The 23,031-nt window shown below is 54.3% G+C and overlaps 1 protein-coding gene across 4 annotated transcripts in view; it reads right to left on the bottom strand.

Moving 5' to 3' along the window:
* Positions 1–209: 209 nt before the first annotated feature.
* Positions 210–23,031, bottom strand: part of INCENP (inner centromere protein) — a 29,593-nt gene continuing 6,771 nt past the window's right edge. For 2 of the 4 annotated variants that reach the window (XM_079928163.1, XM_079928162.1), the window contains exons 5-18: positions 20,133–20,184; positions 19,239–19,296; positions 19,046–19,163; positions 17,930–17,981; positions 17,366–17,483; positions 17,165–17,296; positions 10,105–10,214; positions 9,912–10,032; positions 9,414–9,536; positions 7,985–8,115; positions 6,287–6,365; positions 6,000–6,107; positions 4,594–4,744; positions 210–3,100 (exon numbers count right to left, since the gene is read on the bottom strand). In XM_079928163.1, the coding sequence (XP_079784289.1) occupies positions 2,886–3,100; positions 4,594–4,744; positions 6,000–6,107; positions 6,287–6,365; positions 7,985–8,115; positions 9,414–9,536; positions 9,912–10,032; positions 10,105–10,214; positions 17,165–17,296; positions 17,366–17,483; positions 17,930–17,981; positions 19,046–19,163; positions 19,239–19,296; positions 20,133–20,184 (1,568 nt within the window). In that variant the 3' untranslated portion in view covers positions 210–2,885. Of the gene's footprint in view, positions 3,101–4,593; positions 4,745–5,999; positions 6,108–6,286; positions 6,366–7,984; positions 8,116–9,413; positions 9,537–9,911; positions 10,033–10,104; positions 10,215–17,164; positions 17,484–17,929; positions 17,982–19,045; positions 19,164–19,238; positions 19,297–20,132; positions 20,185–23,031 lie in introns of all 4 variants that reach the window. The other 2 variants (XM_079928161.1, XM_079928160.1) reach the window with 1 other exon arrangement.

Raw genomic sequence — 23,031 nt, forward strand, 5'->3', positions numbered from 1 at the left:
ATCAAAGTATAGAAACTGCATTTCTATACACTAGCAATGAACAAGTAGAAACCAAAATTAGAAGGACAATACCATTTATAACAGCTCCAAGAAAATAAATACTTAGCTTTAAATCTAACAAATCTTATACAGGATCTGCATGCTGAAACTGCAAAATGCTGATAAAAGAAACCAAAGATGTAAATAAATGAAGAGATATATCATGTTCATGGATTAGTAGACTCACTAGCATAAACATGTGAATTCTCCCCAAACTTATAATATATAGATTTAATGTAATTTCAATCAAAATCCCAGCAGTGTTTTTGTATAGATAAGCTGATTCTAAAATTTATACAGAAAAGGCAAAATTGATAGAAAAGCCAAAATAATTTTGCAAAGAATAAAGATGGAGAAATCACACTACCAGATTTTTAAGACTTATAAAAGCTACAGTAATCTTGACCATGTGGTATTGGTAAAAGGACAGACCCATAGATCAACGAAAGAGAATACAAAGTCTGGAAATAGACCCATACAAATATGGCTGATTGACTCTTGACAAAGATACAAAAGAAATTCAGTGAAAAAGAATAGTCTTTTAAACAAATGGTTCTAGAACAACTGGACATCCATCTATCTATATGCTCCCAAAACAAAAAACATAAACCTCACATTAAAAAAAAATTAACTCAAAACAGATCATAACCCTAAATGTAATATATAAATCTACAAACTATTTAGAAGAAAATATAGGAGAAAATCTTTTGAGAACTGGGGCTAGACAAAGATTTCTTAGACATGAAGCCAAAAAAGCACCATCCATAAAAAGGAAAAAAAGCTGATAAACTGGATTTCATCAAAATTAAAATTTGTGCTCTATGAAAAATACTGTTAAGTGAATGAAAAGACAAGTTGCAGACTAGGAGAAAATACTGCAAAGCACGTATCTGACATCACATTTGTACCCATAATACGTAGAGATTCTAAACACAACAGTAAGAAAACTAACAACTCAATTTAAAAATGAACAAATGAGGGACTTCCCTGGTGGCCCAGTGGTTAAGACTCTGTGCTTCCACTGCAGGGGGGGCATGGGTTTGATACCTGGTGCCCTGGTTGAGGAACTAAAATCTCACATGCCATGTGGCATGGCAAAAAAAAAAAACAAAAAAAAACCCACAAGGCACATGAAGAAAGAAATCGTGGCCCAGTAAAAAAGGAACCAAAAAACAAAAAGAACAAATGAGTTGAACAAACACTTTGCCAAAGAAGATACACAGATGGCAAGTAAGCACGTGAGCAGATGTTCACCATCACCAGCTATTATGGAAATGCAAATTAAAACCACAGTGAGAATTCACTACGCGTCTATTAGAATGGCTAAAATAAGAAGCACTGACAATATCAAGTACTAGTGAAGATGCAGTGCAACCTGTAACTACCTTTTTTGCTGAATAACAATTTTTTTCCCAAACACACTATGTAAATATGCTTTTATAAGAGGTAATATTTTGACATTGTGGTTTCAGGCAAAGACACACTCACCAGTTGACTCAACACAACAGTTTCCCATCAGAGAACATACGGAACAAATTTAAATTCGCACCGTATTTGAATGAACTGTAAAATGTTTTTCTTTGCGTGGTGGAATCTTCTAGATTTCATTCTGTTGTGTGCATTCACTCTTTACTCATTTTAAAAAGCTCTCTTATAGTCAGCCTTGATTTTGTCCTAAAGCAGGGTCAGCAAACATCTTCTGTAAAGGTTCATAGTAAATATTCTCAGCTTTGCGATCCATAAGTCCTCTGTTGTAACTACTTAACTCTGCCCTCAGCAGAGCAGCCGGAGACAACAGGCATTCATTTCTACTGGGCGGGTTCCAATGAAACTTTACAAAAATGGACTGCGACTTGATTTGGCCCATAGGCCCCAATTCACCAACCCCCATTCCAGGGGCTGGAGTAGGAGATGATGAAGCTGAGGCACGCTTAGACCATGGTTGGCAGCGATGGGGCAGGGCCAGCTTCCACGGACACTAAGCATTGAATCAGCAGCTGCCTGGATTTGTTGGAGAAACATCTCAACTACTTGCACGTACTGGTCCCGAGGTAGTTTCCAGAGACGGCCCCTTCCTAACCCAGATCTCCTGCTTCAGCAGCACGTCCACGTTCTCAAGTCCTTTCACCATCCGTGCAGCAAGGGTGGGTGGAGCCTGAGGCGTGGAGGGGCTGAGGGCCTCTCTTAAGCGGCAGAGCTGTGTCAAGAGCCCAATTCCCCTGACCTCAACTCCAGGCCTTACCCACTGAATGAGCCCCCCTGTACAGGCAGGGCGCTCCCCAGAAAAACAGGAAGTAGCGTCACCTGCCCCAACATGAAAGTAACTGAAGTGTTTCTCAGGGTGGTCCAGGGTGGCATCAGAATCACCCACTCCGTCGGCATCTCTGGGGGTGGGACCCAGGTGGCCTTGACGCACATCCCAGGAGAAAAAGCAGGTCCTATTCCTCCAGCCCATCCAGCGGCCCGAGACGGGGCCAGGGTCCGGGGCTTTCTGCAGAGGAGCGCAGTCTTCATGATACTCACAGCAGGCATGAAGGAACAGACTTTATTAATCTAGCTCTCAAACACTAGAGGCTAAAATTCAGTTGAACTCTAACAATCTATTTACAGAGTGCTGTCAGCAGACCAGGCAAGGCTGGCCCTGGGTCTTCCCCAAACACCCAACAAGCTTGGCCTCCCAACAGGCCCGAGCCGCCTTCCCCCTGTAGCCCACAGAGGACGTCTATATACACTTGACCGAACCCTCAGCAACAGGATACGAGGCAGGACGGCACCAGACCAACAGAGACACAGACATACAGACACAGATGAAGGCTGAGGCTGCCCAGCAGGCCCGAGGGCCTGGCTCAGTGCTTCTTCAGGCTGTAGGCCAGGCTGCCAGGGACCCTGGTGCCCTGCAGGGGCGGCGAGTTCCACACGGCGGAGCTGGTGCGCTTATGGTAGCGGGGCTTGCTCTTCTTGAAGATGTCCTCCAAGTCCAGTGGCAGAATGGTTCCGAAGAGTTCCAGAAGGTTCGGGGGGTGGTAGTACTGGTGAATGATGGCCTGGCTAAGCTGGGTGCCTGCAGGAGGACACCAAGGGCTGGGTCACTACCCTGGCGCTCCCCCTGCCCCCCACAAAGAGCCCTCGGCGCCCTCTCCACCTCAGCATTCCTTCACCTCCTGTCAAATCAGCTCCTCTCAGGGCCCTCCTCCAGCCGCCCCCCCCCCCCAACCAAACACGGATAACCTCTCACTGTGCACTCCTACAGCTGCTCTCCAGCGACTCACGTGAGCCAGGCGCTCGGCTGAGGTCACTGCATGACCCCCTCATCCCCACAGCCACCTCGGAGGCAGGCCCTCTACCCGCCCCGGTTTACAAGGGTGAGATCTGCCCAGAGGCACACAGCTAGAGACTGGCAGAGCCGGGATTTGAAGACAAGTCCAGCTCCAGAACCAAAGCATCTGATGCCATCCTCGACTACCTTGGTTGGCTACTCATCTCATCAGCACCACAGCCCCACGATGCCTGGTGCAGGCTGACACTGCCGGTGGCTCAGAGCCCGGCCAGCGAGGCTGAGGAGGACCCCGGGGGGGTCGGGAAGCAGAATGTGTGCCCGGCACTTGCCCTGCACCAGGCCTTCCTACGCTAACTCACTTCATCCTCGATAGCCCTTCTCAGCTGGGTGCTCTAAGCACCCCCATTCCACAGATGGGAAAACGGAGTGAGAGTTTAAGTAGGTTGGTAAAGGTCAAGGGCTCCCCGGCCACGCTGACCCCTGCCCGCTGCCAACTCCGGAATGACTGGACGTTAAGGAGATGAAGTCGGATTCCAGTCACTGTGGGGTTCAGATGAGGTGAAACTCACAAAGCAAGCTCTCTTCTGTACAGCGCCGATCCCCTCCAGGGTTCTGGCCCTTCCTCCGGGGAGCGAGACTGCAGCCCGCCCCGCCCCCAGCTCGGCCAACTCCGTAAGGCAGCCGCTGCATGCACTGGCCCTGCTCACTCCCCGAGGCCTTGCACCCAGGCCTGAGGTGGCACCTTCACACTTACCCACACTCCTGTTTAGAGCCTGTAAACTCAGCGTCCCATCCTGCTGGGCCTCAAGTACCCCCATCCCCATCTCCAACTCCTCCCCCAGCTGGCTGGAACCCCTTGCTCCAGCTCTGTGCGCTGCTGAAACCCCACTACTCTTAGCTCTATTCCCACCCCCAGGCAGCATATTTGGGTCCCTGTGGCCTGCTGGGTGGGACTCCAAAGGGGCAGCCAGATAGAGTCTGAGGTGGAACACCCAGCACCATGCCTGCCAGCAGCCACTGAAATCTAATGTATCTGTTGAGAATGCAAGCGCCCAACGTCCAGGTCTGGTCCTCAGGTGAGCCCGCTGGCCACAGGGCGCCCACCCTTCCCCAGGCGCGTCCCGAGGCCCGATGCAGACTTGTCGGCCAACGACTCGAGCTGCCAGCCCATGGGTGCAACGGGCTCCTGACCCCCACAGCCGCTGAGCCACCCCCTCCAGGGCTCGAAGTCACAAGTGGGGACCCGGCTCTCCTGGGGAGATCCGGGCCCTGCACACCTCTGGCCCAGTTGGGGATGGGCTTCCGGGGATGGGCCTCGTCATCGGTGGAGTCGTCGCTGTTCAGATCCATCCCGTAGTTATCCGGGTTGATCTTGGGGGGTGCCCTGTGTCCCTGTGGGGTCATCTGATACGAGGTACAAGCTGGAGACTGGAAAAGATGAACAAGGCCTTCAGCTGCCTGCCCTGCAGGCTGGTGCCTCCCGCCACTGAGGAGCATGGGGCTCTGGCCACCTCCCCTCATTTCACGGGAAAAAAGAAAAAGGTTCAGGGGTCGCTTTTTAATTTAAAAAAAAAAAAAAAATCACACCATATACATGACTCCATGTCTTCCTTTTTCATATGAAAGTATGTTGTAAACATCCTTCTAGGTTAGTGTGTCAGTGTGTGTCCTGTGACCCGCGGCAGGGCAGTTCACTGGGAACCCCAGGATTTGTAATTTAACCGTGTGGTTCAGCTAACTTCCAAGTTTTCAACATCTTAAACGGTGTTGCAATGAAAACCTTATATTACATTTTGTTTGTAACAGCATTAACAGCCTAAATGCTTGTCATTAGGGACTGGTTAAAGACCTTCTGGTACCACTAACTGGAACACAGCGGTCAAAAGTAAGAGATTTACAAGCGGTGAAACAGACAGACGTCTAGGATACATTAAATGAAAGGAAAAAAATGAGAAAAAATCAAGCTGCCAAATGGTATGTGTTGTGGACTAAATGTATTCCCCCCCAATTCCCATGTTAAATCCTAACCCACGATGTGATGGTATTTGGAGGTGGGGCCTTCGGGAGGTACTCAGGTCATGAGGGCAGAGCCCTCATGAACCGGATTAGTTCCCTTAGAAAAGAGAGCTCCCTCTCCCCTTTGGCCATGTGAGGACACAGCGAGAAGACGGCCGTCTGTGAACCAGAGGAGGGCTCTCATCAGACACTGGATCTGCCAGCGCCTTGACCCTGGACTTCCCAGCGTGTCTGTCGTTTAAGCCACCCAGTCTAGGGTAATTTGTTGCAGCAGCACGAACAGACTACGACAGTGTGGGTAGTCTGTGCCCATTTACAACTACGCATATGTGTGTGTGAGAGAAAGTGTGTGTATAAAACGTATTTACACGTAACGTATAGAAAGATAGACACCAGACTGAGACTTTCCCTCTGGGGGTACCTTTCTTTTGCTTTATATTCTTTTATAAAGGTTAGTTTCTTTTCTTTTCTTTTTTTTTTTTTTACAACAAATTCTACTTTCAGAATAAGGAAGAAGATATATTTCAAATATAGTAAAAAAATAACTGGGCCAACTGTATGCTTCCACTTTCTTATGGTCCTAATACATACAGCCTGTGCCTCCGGCTACCGGGAAGAGAATAATGAGAGCCAGGGGGCCCTCTCCACCCTGATGCCCGGGCCTCACCTGCACGTCCACGGTCACGTTCAGGCTTTTGCTGGCCGCCGCGGCCTCCCTGGCTTTCTTCTCCTGCTCCTCCTGCAGCCGCTGCTCAGCCAGGCGCTGCTGTTCTTCCTGGGACCCCGGCGGAGGGCGGGATGTCACAGACCACGTGTGCATTCTCCCCTCCCCCCCACCAACGCCGCGCAGCGAGGCAGGCAGGGCAGCTCCTGCACCAGGGCCCCTGGACCAGGCCTCCCAGCCCAAAGCTCAGGGCAGACCCCGTGGGAGCCACAGGCCCGGCTCCCCTTTACCTTTTTCTTCTTCTCCTCCAGCTCCCTCTGCAGCCGCTCCTTCTGTAGCCGCAGGGCCTTCTCCCTCTCCTGCAGCTCCCTGAGGACCGAGCAAGAGCATGTCAGGGCGGGAAGCTGAGGCCCGGCCCCGTTCCACCCTTGCCAGGGAAGCCAGGGCCCTGGCACACGCCGCAGAGGAGGGAATGGCAGGACGGGCATGCCAGCGAAGAGCCAGCAGCTGTGCTGGCGCCCAAGGGGCTAGGAGCGCTCAGCTGAGGGTCCAGGAGCACTCAGCCCCGAGGCCCGCCAGCTGGGCCCCGCGCCTCCACACCACTCAGACCTCCGTGCCTCAGTCTTGCCTGCTGTGCAATGGGGAACAGAACACCTTTCCTCCAGAGCTGCCACGAGAACAAAATCAGGTCATCTGAGCTACCGCCACTCGTCCTGACCCACAGGCCAACACCCGGCCCCAAGCCTGACACGAAGCAGGGAGGGGCTGTTCACGGCTCAGAGCCACCTGCACTTACTCGCTCATGACCCTGAACAAGTCATGGAACCTCTCTGGACCTGTGTCCCCCTCCGGGAAGTGGAGCAGCTGGTACCCACGCTGCAGGTGTCTTCAGGTGAGAATTAAACAAGGAAATGTGTGGAAAGCGTGTGGCTCGGTACCCACCCAAGCTGCCAAACGTTATGACCGTCGCCACCCCCTGAAGCCCCTGGCGCTGCCCGACACACATCCAATTCTAAAGTCACATCAGCTGCCGCCCTCTGTCCCCCTCCCAGACTCCTGTCTCTGATTCTGCCCACAGGACCAGGGACCCCTTTGTGCCAAAAAACACGATGGCCCTGACGCAGTCAGCCCTCTGGTTGTGACCCACCTCCTTCTCCACTGGGCCTGTAGCCACCCACAAAGACACGGAAAAAAGTGCTGCCTGGTGTTTCCCAGTGGGTGGAAGCAGGAGAGAGGCCAGGCCTGGGCCTGGGCCCGCCCGAGTCTACACGCACACGGGGGAGTCCGCATCTGCACACAGGCGTAGGATCCCACATGTCTCCTGGCCAGTGGTGACGGAGGCTTACCCTCCTCGGCATCCCCAGGACCCAGCACAACCCGGCACAGGGACTGGCCTTGGATAAACGCCTGTGGAACTAAACGTGGAATTCTCGCCTATCGCAGAGACCACTGCCTCTGCGAGGACTCATCTGCCACGGTCCCCAGTTGCGGGGAGGCGGGACAGTCTGGAAATGTTGGTGGGGGGTCAGCCCGAGTCATCACCAGCCCTGAGGAGCACGCGCGGTGGGCACGAGCCAGGGGTGCCGAAGGCCCTGCAATGAATCACAGCACGTGGTGGCCTGACTCTGCCACCAAAGGCCCTCAGTGGCTGCTGAGAAATGCTGGCTCGTCCTGCGGCCCCACCGCCCCCTTATGTCAGCTGAGAAAAGAATGAACCAAAGGGCTCAGCTCATCCGGCTGGAAGCAGAACAGAGACACAATCCCGAGCGACCCTGCCCGTTACTCCTTGAATCTCCAGCAGCCAACACACCACGTCTGGAGCCAGGAAGAAAGCCTGTCCTTCTTTTCCAAACTCCCGAGTGAAGGCGGGAGCTGCCTCTGGGTGACGGCTACATCTGTGTGTCAGCCACACACGCACAGGAGGACGGCTGATGTGACAGCGAGGCGCCACAGAGTCACCTGGGCGCCGGGCCTCCGCGACGCCTCACCTCTCGGCCTGCAGCCGCTCCAGCTCGCGCTGCTCCGCCAGCCTCTTGGCCTCGGCCGCCTTCCGCAGCCGCTCCTGCTCTTCCTCCCTCCTCCTCTGCAGCAGCTCCTGGTGGCGCCTCTCCTCCTCCTCCTGTGACCAGAGAGCAAGGTCAGGGTTCGCAGGCCAGCCCGGGCTGGAGAGGCAAGAGCGGGTCTGGGAGGGAGGAAGGGGGGGTGGGGGGAGGAGCAGCTGGCCGGAGGGCCTGTCCTTCCCAGAAGCTCCTCTCGCGTCAAGAACAGCAGGGGCCGACTTCCCTGGTGGCGCAGTGGTTGAGAATCCATCTGCCAATGCAGGGGACACGGGTTCGAGCCCTGGTCCGGGAAGATCCCACATGCGCGGAGCAACTAAAGCCTGTGCAGCACAACTACTGAGCCTGTGAGCCACAACTACTGAGCCCACACGCCACAACTACTGAGGCTGTGTGCCACAACTGCTGAAGCCCATGCACCTACACCCCGTGCTCCGCAACAAGAGAAGCCACCGCAATGAGAAGCCCGTGCACTGCAATGAAGAGTAGCGCCCGCTCGCCGCAACTAGAGAAAGCCCGCGTGCAGCAACGAAGACCCAACGCAGCCAAAAATTTAGAGAAATAAATATAAATAAATAAATTTAAAAAAATAACAGCAGGGGCTGAGCCCAGGGACACCCCATACGAGGCTCCACCCACAAGGACCACGGCAACCGGCCTGAGGCGCGTCTTGCAACAACTTCTTTTGCTGCAGCGGCAGATTTAGTAGTTAAGGGTACAGACTGGACGAAGCCAAACTCGTGAGCTGGGTGACACGAGGCGAGTCACAGAAGCCTTCTGGCCTCGGTTTTACCCTCATTGATAAAATGGGGACAACAGTCACGCCCACGCCTCCTAAGACTGCTGAGTTTATACACATGACGCACTTAGAACAGTGCCTGGCACAATGTAAAAACTCCATAAATCTTAGCCATTAGTCTTATGACCCCCTAATGCCAGATCTGTGTTCCCTAGAGTCGTAAGACCGACAGTTCCCAGGAAGAGGTGGGCCCGTCATCTTAGAGGCAGAACGTTTAATCCTCGCAACAACCCTATCGAGTAGATACCACTGCTACCTGAAGGAACCAAAGCACAGAGAGGCCAAATAACCCACCCAGGGTCACACAGCTAATACATGGCAGAACTGAGATTGGAAGTCTGGCTCCAGAGTCCGCGCACTTAACCCTCAAACTGCTGCCTCTACAGAAAACACAGGGCGGGTCCCCGTCCCCGTCCCCACCTCCATGGCCTTCGTGAAACCTCCTTGTGAGCTCAAGGCAGCAAGACCCACCAAGATCAACCCGACGCAGGGGGTGAGCCCAGCGGCCCAGGGGCGCGGAGGCAGTGCCGGCCTCCTGCTGCGTGAGCCCGGCGTGCGTACCTGCTGTAGCCACCTGAGCCTCCGCGCCTCGTCCTCCTGCCTCCTGCGCGCCTCCACCTCCCCCATCTTCTTGGCCGCCGCCTTCTTCTTGGCCTTCTCCTCGGCCAGCCGCTCCTCCTTGGCCTGCGGAGCCCACCCGCAGACGCCCATTGGAGCAGCCCCCCGCCACTCAGCCGTACAGGGTGGGGCCCAGTACGCAGCAGGGCAGATACTCCATGTCCCTGGGGCCCCGGCTAGCTCCCCCACAGCCCGGGGAAGGGGGCACCCGGGAGCCAGACCTGCCAGGAGCGCAGGGCTGTGCTCGGTCCCGGGCAGACCTTCCACCCTCCACGTGGCTCAGAACAGACCCCACGGACGGCCACGAGAGGGATATAGGGCATCAAACCCGTAACTTCCCGACGGGTCCAGTCCTAACCCTCGGGCCACCCAGTGTGACGGGCCTGGGTCCCGCCAGGGCCCAGCCCGCGGAAGCTGCTACCCACAGCCCGAGGCCTGCACCTTCTCCGTCTTCTCGTCGATCTGAGCAAACTTCTGCTCGATCTGCTTCTTCTTCTCCTCCTTCATCTGCTCCACCCGTTCCCGGGCCTGCAGCACCTTACGGAGGCGCTCCTCACGCTTCCTGCGGGCACAGGGTGGTCACGGGGGCCCAGCAAGGCCGGGGGAGCCGGATGGGGGGGGGGCGGGCACTTACAGCTTCACCTCCTCCAGCCGGCGCCGCTTGTCCTCCTCCACCTTCTGCCTGCGGAGCTGCTCGGCCTCCTCCTTCCGCCGCAGGTTCTCCAGGCGCTGCCGCTCCTTCGCCTGGGGGGGTGGCGGTGGGGGAGTGAGGGCAGCCCCGCGCTGGGCCAGGACGACCCCAAAGGCCCCCCAAGGGCCTGAGTCACGAGTGCCCTCACCTGAGCCCTGCCAAGGTGTGGGCAACACAAAAGTAAGGCTCAAGACTGGATGATTCAGATTGATCTGCTGAACCAACTAGTACTTTTCTCTTTTTTTTTTTTTTGCAGTACGCGGGCCTCTCACTGTTGTGGCCTCTCCCGTTGCGGAGCACAGGCTCCGGACGCGCAGCCTCAGCGGCCATGGCTCACGGGCCCAGCCGCTCCGCGGCATGTGGGATCTTCCCGGACCAGGGCACGAACCCGCGTTCCCTGCATCGGCAGGCGGACTCTCAACCACTGCGCCACCAGGGAAGCCCCCAACTAGTACTTTGAAAAAGTTGTTTTTGAAATTATTATATAGCCACATCACAAGAAGTTTGGAAAATAAAGGAAAAAAATGCCATCCCTAATCTACTTCACCAGCCTATAGTAACCTCTGTTAGCGGAGGTTATAACTATATAAAAAGTTATATTTGATAAAAGAGTTAAGAATGAGGGACTTCCCTGGTGGTGCAGTGGCTGAGAATCTGCCTGCCAATGCAGGGGACACGGGTTCAAGCCCTGGTCCGGGAAGATCCCACACGCCGCAGAGCGGCTGGGCCCGTTCGCCACAACTACCGAGCCTGCCCTCTAGAGCCCGCGAGCCACAACTACTGACCCCGCGTGCCTAAAGCCTGTGCTCTGCAACAAGAGGAGCCATCGCAATGAGAAGCCCGCGCACCGCAAGGAAGAGCAGCCCCTGCTCGCCACAAGTAGAAAATGCCCGCATGCAACAACAAAGATCCAACGCAGCCAAAAGTAATAATAAAAAGAAAAAAAGAACCAGATTGGGAAGGGACAGAAAGGCAGCTTTGAAAGTTATGGTTAATGTTCTATTTAAGGGGATGGATGGGTACACATGTGTTAATTTTTTATTATTATGCTTTATAACTTTTACGAGTGTATACACACACACACACACACACACACACACACAGTGTATCGACTCTTTCCTAACAGCTGAAAAAAAAAGAAAATACTGTCAAATGCTAACAGAGGTTACTATATAGGCTGGTGACACTGATTAGGGATGGCATTTTTTCCCCTTCATTTTCCAAACTTCTTGTGATACGGCTACATACAAATTTCAAAAACAACTTTTTAAAAGTCCTAGTTGCTTCAGCAGATCGATGCTGGTACCCTCCTCCTCCACAGGCCCAGAAAGCCCCAGGGGCATGGCCATAGCAGTAGGCAACCAGCAGGACAGGTGGGGCCTCCAAGCCCTCCCTGGCCAAGGACGAGACTGGTGCTTTACCAGTAACGGTCAGGGGATAAGGGTAGAGGCTGGGACCTGGACTAGAGGCCCACCCCTCACCCCAGCCTGGCTCCCAGTAGACACCACCTCTGGGCTAAGCCACCCATCGGCCTTACTGTCCATTTCTCCTTGGCCACTGACCTTGACTACAGATTTCCCACCTAGAAATCTGGCCCCAAGGTAATACCATCCTAAAGACGGAGAGAAGGGCTCCGGTTCTGGGTGAGATGGAGTGGACACTCCCATCTGTCTCTCCCACTACATGTGGTGTATAACCTAACAGAATGCACGGAGCAGTTATTTGAGGCCTCTGCAAGGTAAACAGCCGCAGGCAGACTGGGGAAGGAGGCCAAGCTTTGAAGCGTCACCGAACCAGCAATGAGCTGAATGCTTTTTTTTCCCTCCAGCACTAACTCAGTGAAGCCTGAGACCCCAAAGAGATCACCGAGGTGCTGACAGAACTCCAGGAAGAGCCCTCTGGTTCTGACTCAAAACGCTATGGTTTTTTCCCTCTTTTCTCCCTTCTCTCATGCTCTGGCCCACAAGCAATCCTGTGGCAACGGGGACAGCAGCAGTTACTGGAACCTGCAGAGTCAAAACTCAAGGAGGAGAACCTTCCATGCCACACTATGGAGCTGTGATCCCAAAATGCTGGGAAACACTGTTGCCTTTCTTTCTGTCTCCCAGCGGGAGGCCCTCCACGTGGTTAGGGGAGCACACAGCAGAGCAGAAGAACTAAGGCCCCAGCTTCCTGGCTGGGGGGCAGAAAGGGGGAGCCCCAGAGAAGAGGAAAGTACTGGATAGATTGAGAAAGTAATACCATAAGGTGTTTATGAACTCCCGGGTGCAGCACCAAACTGGAGATGTTTGGATTTGACCCGAACTATCACACCTGAAACTCTGAGAACTAAACTCTCAGGCCACCTGCCAGATCCCAGACGGACCGCTGACTGGCACACCCACGACAGATCCAAAGAGCACGGTAAAGGCTTTGAAATCTGAATGGACATTGGAACCACAGGCCACAGAAAGCAGGTTGGAACCACAGCCAGAACCAGTGGGTTACTGCCAAAGCAAACGATCAACAGTCTCCATAAGATTTAAACAAGACCCAGAGTCTCCTAACATCATATTCAAAATGTGCAGGCTGCAATCCAGAGTTACTAAGCATACGAGGACCAGGAAAATCTCAACTCCCACGGGAAAAGGCAATCAACAGACACCAATGCCAAGATGTCCGGTTGGAATTCTCTGACAAAAATGCCCCAACAAATAATCACAGCACTCTTAAGACAACTGGAAAAACAGAAAATCTCAGCAACTAGAAGATCTAAAGAAGCAGCAAATGGCGATTTGGAACTAAAAATACAATAACTGAAAAAAAAAAAATTCAGTGGACAGATCCAAGAGCAGAATGGAGAAAACATGAAGATAAATCAAAATTTAGCCAATCTAAACACAGAGAGAAAATATACGGAAGAAAAATTAACAGAGCCTGAGGGAACTGTGAGATGACAACAAAAGTTCTATGAGGACTTCCCTGGTGGCCTAGTGGTTAGGATTCTGGGCTTTCACTGCGGTGGCCTGGGTTTAATCCCTGGTTGGGGAAGATCCCGCAAGCCGTGTGGTGTGGGGAAAAAAAAAAAAAAGTCTATGAAATACTGAAAAAAACCCCAAAACCTTGAAGAAATAATGGCTGAAGATGTCCAGCTTTGCTGAAAGATATAAATCTACAGATTCAAGAAGGTCATCAAAACCCAAACAGGATAAACCCAAGGAAACCCATGTCCAGCCACAAAAGAATCAAACTGCTAAAAACTTATTATTAAAACAAAGGAAAAAAAATTCTGAAAAGCAGGCACCAGAAGAAAAAAGACACATTATCTATCAGGGAGCAATGATTTGAATGACTGGGGATTTCTCATCAGAAAGTTTGGAGGCCAGACGGAAGGAGCACATTTTAAGATTGCTAAAAGGAAAGAACTGTTAATCCGGAACTCTACCTATATTCAGTGAAAATATCCTTCAGAAATGAAGGGAAATAAACTTTCTCAAATAAAGAACTTGTTGCCAGCAGACTTCTCAAAGAATTGCTAAAGGAAGTTTTTCAGACAGAAGAGAAATAATACCAGAAGGAAAGGTGAAGCTTCAAGAATGAAGAAGAGAAATGACAAATATCTGGGTAAATATCAAGACTTCTTTTCCTCTTGAGTTTCTTTAAAATGTTTGACAGTTGAAAACAAAAATTATTCTGCTGGAGTCATCGATGTATGGAGATGGAATATGTAAGACAACGATCACACACAGTGGGAAGTCAAGGCATCTATAGGTGGTAAGGTTTCTACATTCCAATTCAACTGATAAGATACTGATGCTTGGGCTTCCCTGGTGGCGCAGTGGTTGAGAGTCCACCTGCCGATGCAGGGGACACGGGTTCGTGCCCCAGTCCGGGAAGATCCCACATGCCGCGGAGCGGCTAGGCCCGTGAGCCATGGCCGCTGAACCTGTGCGTCTGGAGCCTGTGCTCCGCAATGGGAGAGGCCACAACAGTGAGAGGCCCGCGTAATGCAAAAAAAAAAAAAAAAAAAAAAAAAAAAAAGATACTGATGCTAAAGTAATTGTGAAAGTTAAGTATGTAATGCCTCAAAACAACCATTAAAAACCCTAAAAATGATATAGTCCGAATCGCAAGAGACAAATTAAAATGGAATACTAAAAAATGTCAAGGGACCCCAAAAAAGGCAAGAAAGGGGAGACAGAAGAAAAAAACAAAGGTAACAGCCAATAATAATAAAACAGTAGACATAAATTGAAACATACCACTAAATATATCAAATAAGACACTGTTAGATTTTTAAAAGAAACAAAACCACCACCCTGACTCAACTGTATGCTGTCTACAAGAAACTGAATTCAAATGTAATGACTGAGTTCAGAAGCGTTATACTGAGTAAGCCAATCTCAAGAGGTCACCTGTCGTATGATTACACTCATGCGACATTCTCAAAAAGACAAAAACTATAGTGATGAAGAACACGCGGTAGGGGTGGGGGAGGGAGTCTTGTGGGGTAATGGAACCGCTCTGCATCCCAACTGCTGTAGTGGTTACATAAACCTATGCTTTCACAAAGGATAGATTTCACCGTATGATAATTTTTAACATAAGTTTTACTGTAAAATGTTTTTTAATATAAAATTTTTTTTTTAAAGATGGAAAGAGAAATGAAGAGAGATGATCATGAGTCATAGAAGCCAAGCTGGGGTAGGAAGCCAGGCTGGGGAGGATGCTGGCCTTTGGGAGGACCCCTCAGGGAGGGAGCAGGTGGCCTTGTGCTCTCCAACCACACGGACCCAGGGAAACCCAGCAAGAGGCCACACCGCCCGCTGGCCTATGAGGAAAGCACCTGGGAAACAAAGGCCACGTGGCACCCAGAGCGCTCGCCACCCTCTCGTCCTGCCCCCAGATTCCTACTCTCAGCAGGGCTCAGCAAAACAGGCTTTTGTCCCGAAGCTTGACTATTAGGATTTCCCAGCCCAGGTCAGAGCATTTATCCTGTTGCACTGTGAATTTTATAGAAGAAAACAAGCGTTTCTTCGGTCATAGAATCCGTGCTTCCTCTGCCCCAACCTTGGAAGGTGGGCTGCTCCCCAGGGGCCACCATCAAGCCCAAAGCAGAGGGTGGGAGGGATCCAAAAGCTTGTGCAGCCCCTTCTGCCTCCAGGGGTCTCCAATGAGCAGCCTCTCTGCCACCCATCAAACAACCACTTCATGCCGATCCCCGTGCTGGGTGCTTGACACTCGCTACTGCTCCCTGCTTCATCCAATCTCCCTGAATGAACCTCTGTCTCCACACTTTGTAGCCAAGGAAATTTAGGCCCAAAGGTTAGGAAACCAGTCCAATGCCACAGCGACCTACCTAGGTAGGTCCCCTGGCCTCCTGAGGACTGTCCCACCCGCGCAGATGTCGCATGCAGGGACCTGGGCTCCCCAAAGCAGGAAAGGGCAGCTTCCTGAACCTCTTGGTCATTCCTGCAAGGCCCCGATCAGTCTGGGTGGGGCACAGGTAGCTCCTTGTAGGAGGAAAAAGTCCAAGGCTGGTTCACGGCTGTGGGCCCAGGTGCCTAGTAGGGCCCTGGCACAAAGACAGGTACATAAGAACCACACAGCCTGCTTGCTGGCATGTTGGATGACACGCCATGGCCCTGTCCACCCAGATGGGACCAGCCTTCTTGCAGGAGAGGCCAGTTCAGGACCTGCCTGTCCAGCTGCTGGGCAGCCTCTTGATCTGTCAAGCTCCACGGCAGTGCTCCTGGGGCCCTAAGACCCCTGGCTGGAGGCAGAAGCCCTCCAGGTAGGTGGCCTTCAAAGTGCCAGCGGACACTAAAGGACTCGGGGGATGCAACCTTGCAGCTGCTCGGGAGACCCTGGGAGCTGGGACTGTGGGCCGAGCAGGTCCCAGGCCCCCATGGCTCCTTGCACGCAGCCGGTGGTCCAGCTCAGCTCTGGGGCATCTGAGAAGAGAACAGCTTCTGTGGCCTTCTTTCTGGAGGATGGCACTGACAGTTCCACCGTTACCCAGCAGACCCAGATCTCCTTTCCCCACTGCCCTACCCCTCAAGGCAGCAGCTTAGGTCTGCGATCCTGTAAATCTCGGTGGCCTGGGGTCAGAGATGCCTTGTCTATTCTCTTTGCAGCCCCAGACCCTGAGGGCAAGCCCGGCACCGGCGAGGTGGGAGGGACGTGGCTGGGGGGGAACACTGCAAGATGTGGCCCTGGTGACCCATCGCAGGTCACACCCCCTCTGCTTCCTCCTGCCTGGGGACCACACCCCCTCTCATCCTCCTGGGCAGGCTCTGCAGAGGGAGGACATCGGCTCCAGAACTGCAGGGCCGGCGGGCCAGCCAGCCAGCAACTCTAGCTCACCTCCCACCTCCTGGCCCCCTTAATGCTCCCACTGATGATGTTAGTGCCTCTACAAGTGCTGTCAGTTTTGCAGGGACAGGGCTACGGCGGGTAAGTGCTGGGTGGAGCTAGGTTACAGGACAGGGAAAGGCTTTACTTACGACAAAGCTGCACTGTGGAGAAGAGGAGACAAGGAAAAAGCCAAGAGTTAATGCCAGGTGGAGGGCATCCCGGAAAGCAGGCCGCCCTCCTGAAGACGCCAGTGAGTCTGCTTGGGGCCTGCGCCCTCTCCCAGCGCCACCACTCCTCTCACGTCACCCAGGCCTCATCCCCAAGTCAGCGTCCACGTGAGTCCCTCACCTTAACTACTCAGGCCGCCGGGAGGGAACAGGGGCGGTGCCTGGGGATGGATGGCCACGGCGGTGGCCAGCCAGGCCAATTCTGCCACTTCCCAGCCCCGGATCCCAGACCCGGGAGGTCACCCTGAGCCGGCCGAGCCTCTAGGCTGCAGTGCAGAGCCCAAGGAGTCAGGACAGTCCCCAGATGTCAAGGTAGCCCAGGGTCACAGAGGCTCAAGCTGGTTCTTGACCAGTGCCAGGTCACACCCGCCTTGGCCCAGGCCCCCGCTGCTCCCAGCAGCCTGGGGACATGCTGCAGCCTTCAGCCAGGCCGCCCTCACCTTGGGGTCCACGCGCAGGGGAGTGTTGCGCTTCATGAAGGATTTCACGCTGCTGTGAGGGGTCGAGGTCGGGGTCATGAGCGTCTGGTTCCTCTGCACGGTGTGCAGGAAGGTCCGGAGGGGCCGCACCACCTGCAGAGGGACCAGGGTCAGAGCCCGTGGGCGGGGCAGGGGGCGGAGGGAGGGCAGACTCACACTCACCTTGCTGGCGGGACAGGGCGGGGAAGGGGTCTTGCTCCTGGGGGGCTGCAGCTCTTCATCCTCCAGCTGCTGTTCTTCATCCAGCTCACTCACGGCCTGCTTGTAGCTGCGCTTCCTCCTGCCAGCGTGCGGGCGCAGCAGTGTCACAGGGCCCGCCCTCGCGTCCCCCCCAGCGCCCCCTGTCACGCCCCAGAAAAGGTCCCCCTTGCGAATGGAACTGGGCCCAGCCCCCGGGACTCCAGATTGAAAGGCACTGCAGAGGTGGGGTCTCCCTGACCAACCCTCTGCCGCCCACTCAGAGGAAGGGGAGTGACCAGTCCAAGGTCACACGGCCAGGACACAGGAGGATGGGGGTCTGGGATCCCGTGGCCCACCCCCAGGTCAGGCTCCTCCCACAGCCTGAAGCCACCTCTGTTATTAAGTGAGAGCGCCAGTCCCCACCCCTGCTGAGAGGACACGGAGGTCCCTGACCACACGCCCACCCTTCCCGAGGGAGGACTCAAGGTTCGTGCCCCTCTGGGCCCCTCAAAATGGTCGCCTGCACACGCCTTCCCGCATGCGAACCTGACACTCTGAGGCGGCTCCTTGGGGCCATCTGCTTGGTCAGTCTTGGCCTCTGTGGAGAAAGCGGTTTCAGGGGGGCGATCGGGAGAGCACGGAGGGGTCAGGGGAACACGCCCACCGGCAGTGGCCGTGGCAGGGGCGAGGCTCTCTTCCCGGCAGACCCCAGGGTAGCCAGGAGCAGAAGCATCAGGCTTAGCACTGCCCGGCCGTGACCCCTCTGTGGACGCGCAGAGCTGGCACGCTGCCCGCAGCCCGCAGATCCCTCGCCCCCAGGCCTGGCCTCTGGGGCGAGAACAGCAGGACAGTCCCATCGAGGTGGCCCTAACCACATCTCACCCACCTCTAACACTGAGAGCCGGGGGCAGAAACCTACACAAGCTGCAAGCTCTAACGGGCCCCTTGAGCGGCTTCGAAATCCCACTCCTCCCGGCCCTTTCAGCTGGGGCTGGCACGGGGGCGGGGCCTCCTGAGCAGGGTCAACATGTGGGGTGCGGGTCTGTACGTTTCAATTCGCCGCCAGGAGGAAACGCCGATCTCTCCCCCGGCTCTCCAACACTCTTTACTCCAAAGGGTCCCGGCAGCCCCTGGGGCCTATGGGGCTGGCATGGCCATTGTGCTAACCCCGTCCAGCAGCTGGGGGAGCCGTGTGCAAGCTCTCATGGCTACGGTGCTCCTCCCACCAGGGAGATGCAGGCCAGGCCCCAGAGCCCACAGCTCTCACGCCCTTTAGCCAGGAGACCCACAGAGGAGAGAAGAGCGACAGAGACAGAACACGAGGCCAGGTGTTCACACCCCAGGACACAGTTCCTCCTGTCCCCCCTGGAGTGAGGCTCCAGGCCTTGACCTGGCACGTTCACAGTTAACGCCCCCATTCAGGTCCCACCCCCAGCTTCCTGCACCAACCAGCCATGGCCACCCAGTGGCACTCAGCAGTGGCTCCAGCCAAAAGGTGGGAGATGAAACGTGCAGACTCGAAGGAGATCGCTGCACCCTGGGTCTCACTTTCCCTCGGCCTATCAGCCCAGAAAACCGGGCTTGCCTCTCCTCCAAGAGAAAGTCAGGCCGAGGCTACCACGGCCTGCGTGGCCCTGACGGTCTGTAGGTCGGGAGACTCACCCGGCCGCCCTTCAGAGGGCGTTCCCTGGCCGCCGGCTGCAGGCTGCGAGCCGGGCGTGCTAAGGGCGATCTTGGTGGTACTGCGGAGCTGCAAGGCGCTGCCACTGTTCTTGGGGACCTAAGGGAAGAGCCATGGCTTTGGGGTCTGCACATGGGACTCGCAGGCCCCCCCTCCCTGGCCTGCCCATCTCACCTCCGGCTCAGCTGCCTCCTCTGGCTCAGCTTCCTTGCTGGGCTCCTCCGCCGTGGGGCTGGAAGCAGAGCAGGGGGCACTGAGGGAGCCGCCCAGCCCAAGCCTCCCCGCAGAAGCCCCTCCCCTACGCCCTGGGGTAGCGACCTAGGAGGGACGGGAGGATGGGCAGCCGGAGCCAGTGGCCCCGTGGTTTAAGTCTGCGGCCTGGGCAGACGAGCAGTGCCGGCTTCTGAATTTGGCTTCGCTTGTATTCCACCAGGGCCTTGATTCGGGAGGTCGGCCCTTTCCCAGCTCCGTCTCGACCCTTTGGGCCTGAATGAGCCACGTCTCTTTTGAGGCCCGTTCTCCATTCACCGCCGGCAAAGTCACCGGTCTCCCCGTCCCAAGCACTGCCCCTCTGCTCCAGAGCAGGGAGGCGTGGTGGTGGTGGAATAGTTTTAGGGACGGCAGGACGTGGCCTCCAGGAAAAGGAGCGCTGGCTCAAAGCAGTGCTGGGGTGTAAGCCTGGAGCAGGAAGCACCCCACCAACCCCCATGCCACCCACCCCAGTCTGAACTGGCTCCTCACGGCTGCACTGGCTCATCCACAGGCCTCTGGATTTGACAAAGCAATGAAGCCCAGGCCCCAGGGTAAGGCTTGGAGGGGTCAAGGCGAGGCCAGGACTGACAAGCGATGTTGACAAGCAATTCGGGAAGACCTGACACCCGGGTGGCACTGCCTGGGAAGACTGGGGCAGGGACAGGGGGCAGCGGGGGGCAGCCCAGGGGCAGTCCCTGTGATGAGGGAAGGCTCGAGCACAGGAAACGCCTCCACCTGTGGGGCTCACCTAGAAAGGGCCCCCCGTGTGCCCTGCCCAGCCCTGGGAAGGTCCCCAAGCCCTGGAACTGAACTCACCTCACTTTCTGAGGCACCTCGACATTCAGGAGCCTCTCCAGGTAACTGTGGCCTGACAGGAAAACAAAGGAACAAGAGATGCCCTCAGAATCAGCCAGGTGCCCCTCCAAGAGGTCCAGGGAACCAGGCTCTGACGGGGGCTCCACCACTTCTCATCTGCAGCCAGACCCTCTCCACCTGCCGATCCCTCTCGACCCCGCAGACCTCTCCCCCTTCCCTGGGTGCAGATCCCTGCCGTCAGCACTCCCTCAACTCCTAACACCGTCAACAGAGCTGCTGGCTTGATGTCTCCTGCTACCCCCTAGAGGGTAACATGCCCATCTGAGGGCGCGTCTTGGCTCCTTCACTGGGCTGGGAGTTTCCTAGGAAGAGGGACAATGGCCAGCTCCGAGCCTCCAACTCCCAGCCCAGGCCAGCACAAAGCAGCTTATTCATTCAACAAACATACGTCGAGGGTCTATACCATGCACAGGCCCTGGGGACCCAATGGAGAGCAAACCAGACTGGGCCACGACCTGGTCTAGATAATCATCAGATAATCCTGTAACCGACATGTGACATGTGCCATGACAGAAACGAGCAGAGGACTTGAAAAGCCTATAATGGGAAGCCGAGCTGGTCTGGAGGCTGGGACGTAAAGGATAAGAAGGTAAGAAGGTCGCAAAGGAGGAAGGGGAGGGAGGAGGATGTCCTGGACGGTGTACTCTGGGGTTCTTGAAGTCGAGTGCCCAAGAGGACCCTTTTGGGGGACCCACGAGGTCCTAACTATTTCCACCATAACACCAAAATGTTATCTTCCCTTTTCATGGTGTTGAGATTTGCCCTGAGAGAGTGAAAGCAATGGAGGTAAAGTACGAAGCCTGGGTACCAAACTGCACCCCACACTCGGGACGGAAACGTCTGGTTTCACTTAAGAATGTCCTTGGTGAAGGAATGAAAACTATTAATTTTATTAAATCTAAACTTAAGTACATGTCTTTCTAATACACTATGTGATAAAGCAGGAAGTATGCAAAAATGCCCTTGGGCTGCCTAGCCAAGTCTCTGAAAAGCACGGGGGTCTGAGGTCTCAGCTGAACTGGCCCCTTTTTTAACAGAATGCTGTTTTTAAGTCAAAGAACAACTGACAAACTACGGCTAATCAAGCTTGGGTATTTGGCAGACATTTTCTTAAAAATGAACAAAGGGGGCTTCCCTGGTGGCGCAGTGGTTGAGAGTCCGCCTGCCGATGCAGGGGACGCGGGTTCGTGCCCCGGTCCGGGAGGATCCCACATGCTGCGGAGCGGCTGGGCCCGTGAGCCATGGCCGCTGGGCCTGCGCGTCCGGAGCCTGTGCTCCGCAACGGGGGAGGCCACAGCAGTGAGAGGCTCACATACCACAAAAAAAAAAAAAAAAGAACAAAGGGAGTCTGTCCCTTCAAATAAAACGAACAGTATTTGTTGCCAAGAATAAAAAACTGAGCCCACAAAAAAGCCAAAAATAGATTTTGGACCTTGTATCCACCACCGAACTTCATAGCTTCCCAATACCTAAAGATGTTTCTGATGAGACCAGAAAGCAAATGTGCTCCTTTAAAAAAATACATAATGAAGTGTGTCGACATCTGGAAGATGTGCGTAACGCCACATATTTGTGAGTACGCACACATTATCTGCAAAAAAAAAAGAATATGCACCATTATCTGAAAAGGCTTTTGAAGTACTCTGCCCTGTTCCAACTACGTATCTGTGTAAGGCCAGACTTTCTTCACATACTTGAACCCAAGCAACACAATGCAACAGAGTGAATGCAGAACCCAGCTGTCTTCTTTTAAGCCACACATGGATGGGATCTGCAAACTGCAGAATAACGCCAGTCTCCTCATCACATTTTTGTTTGGAAAACAGTTATTTTTTCTTAAAAAAAAAAAACCAACAAAAATAAACACAACTAACCTTAACAGGTAATTGGCTTGTTACTTTTACATTAAAGTATTAAATAATACTTTTAATATCAAAACAGTAAGTAGTATTAATATAAAAAATAAAATATTAATGAATATTAAGAATTTTTTAATCCTTCAAGTTAATTTCTAATACAGTAACTGTCAATAGATAGCGTCCTCATAATCAAAAGCTCTTTGGGGTCCTCAATAATTTTGAAATCTGGAAGCAGGGGCTGAGGCCAAAAGTTGAGAGGTGCCAGTCTAGGCAGAAGGAACAGCATCTGCAAAGGCCATGAGGCAGGAAAGAGCAGGCTTTGCTGGGCACAGAAGAAGCCTGGCTCGGCTGGAGCATCTGGGCCACAGGTGCGTGGCCAGAGGTTTAAGGCTGAGGGAGCCGAGGCCGGAAGCAGGGACTTTCCTGGGGTGAGGCAGGCAGGCCTGGAGGTGTGGGAGGGCCAGCTCCCACCTGAGGGGTCTGTAGCCAAGAGACAGCTCACATCCCCTGCCTCCCATCCCAGCTCAGGGCTCGCTGATGAGGGGGCAGAAGGGTGAGAAGATGCCCATGTGACCGCACAACTATTCCACCAGCGCAAAGACTGCTCTGGAATGCTAAGTACCACCTGCATGCCATTCAGGCTTCAGAACAGGTCTGGGGGCAGGGAGGAGGCCTGGAAGGGGGTCGAGGGGCACCAAACTGGCTCCAGAGGCTCCCCCGAGGCCCCAGGCCTGTTATGGGTGTCACTGGCGGTCCTCTCTCCCCGGCTCACCTCCCCGCTCCCCTGCTGCAGGTGCTTCCTTCCCCTCCCACAGTAACAAGTTACACTCAAATCCTGATATCAAGGGCTGCTTCTGGGGTAACCCAAACTAAAATCCAACCTCTGAGTTGCCCACCCAGCCAAGCCCCAGGGCCTGGGTGTCAGGAAGGCCTCCAGGAAGCCCCCTCTCCCCTCCCTGCTCCACACCCTTGAGCGCCCG

Source organism: Stenella coeruleoalba, assembly GCF_951394435.1.
Source record: "Stenella coeruleoalba genome assembly, chromosome: 8".
Taxonomy (NCBI): domain Eukaryota; kingdom Metazoa; phylum Chordata; class Mammalia; order Artiodactyla; family Delphinidae; genus Stenella; species Stenella coeruleoalba.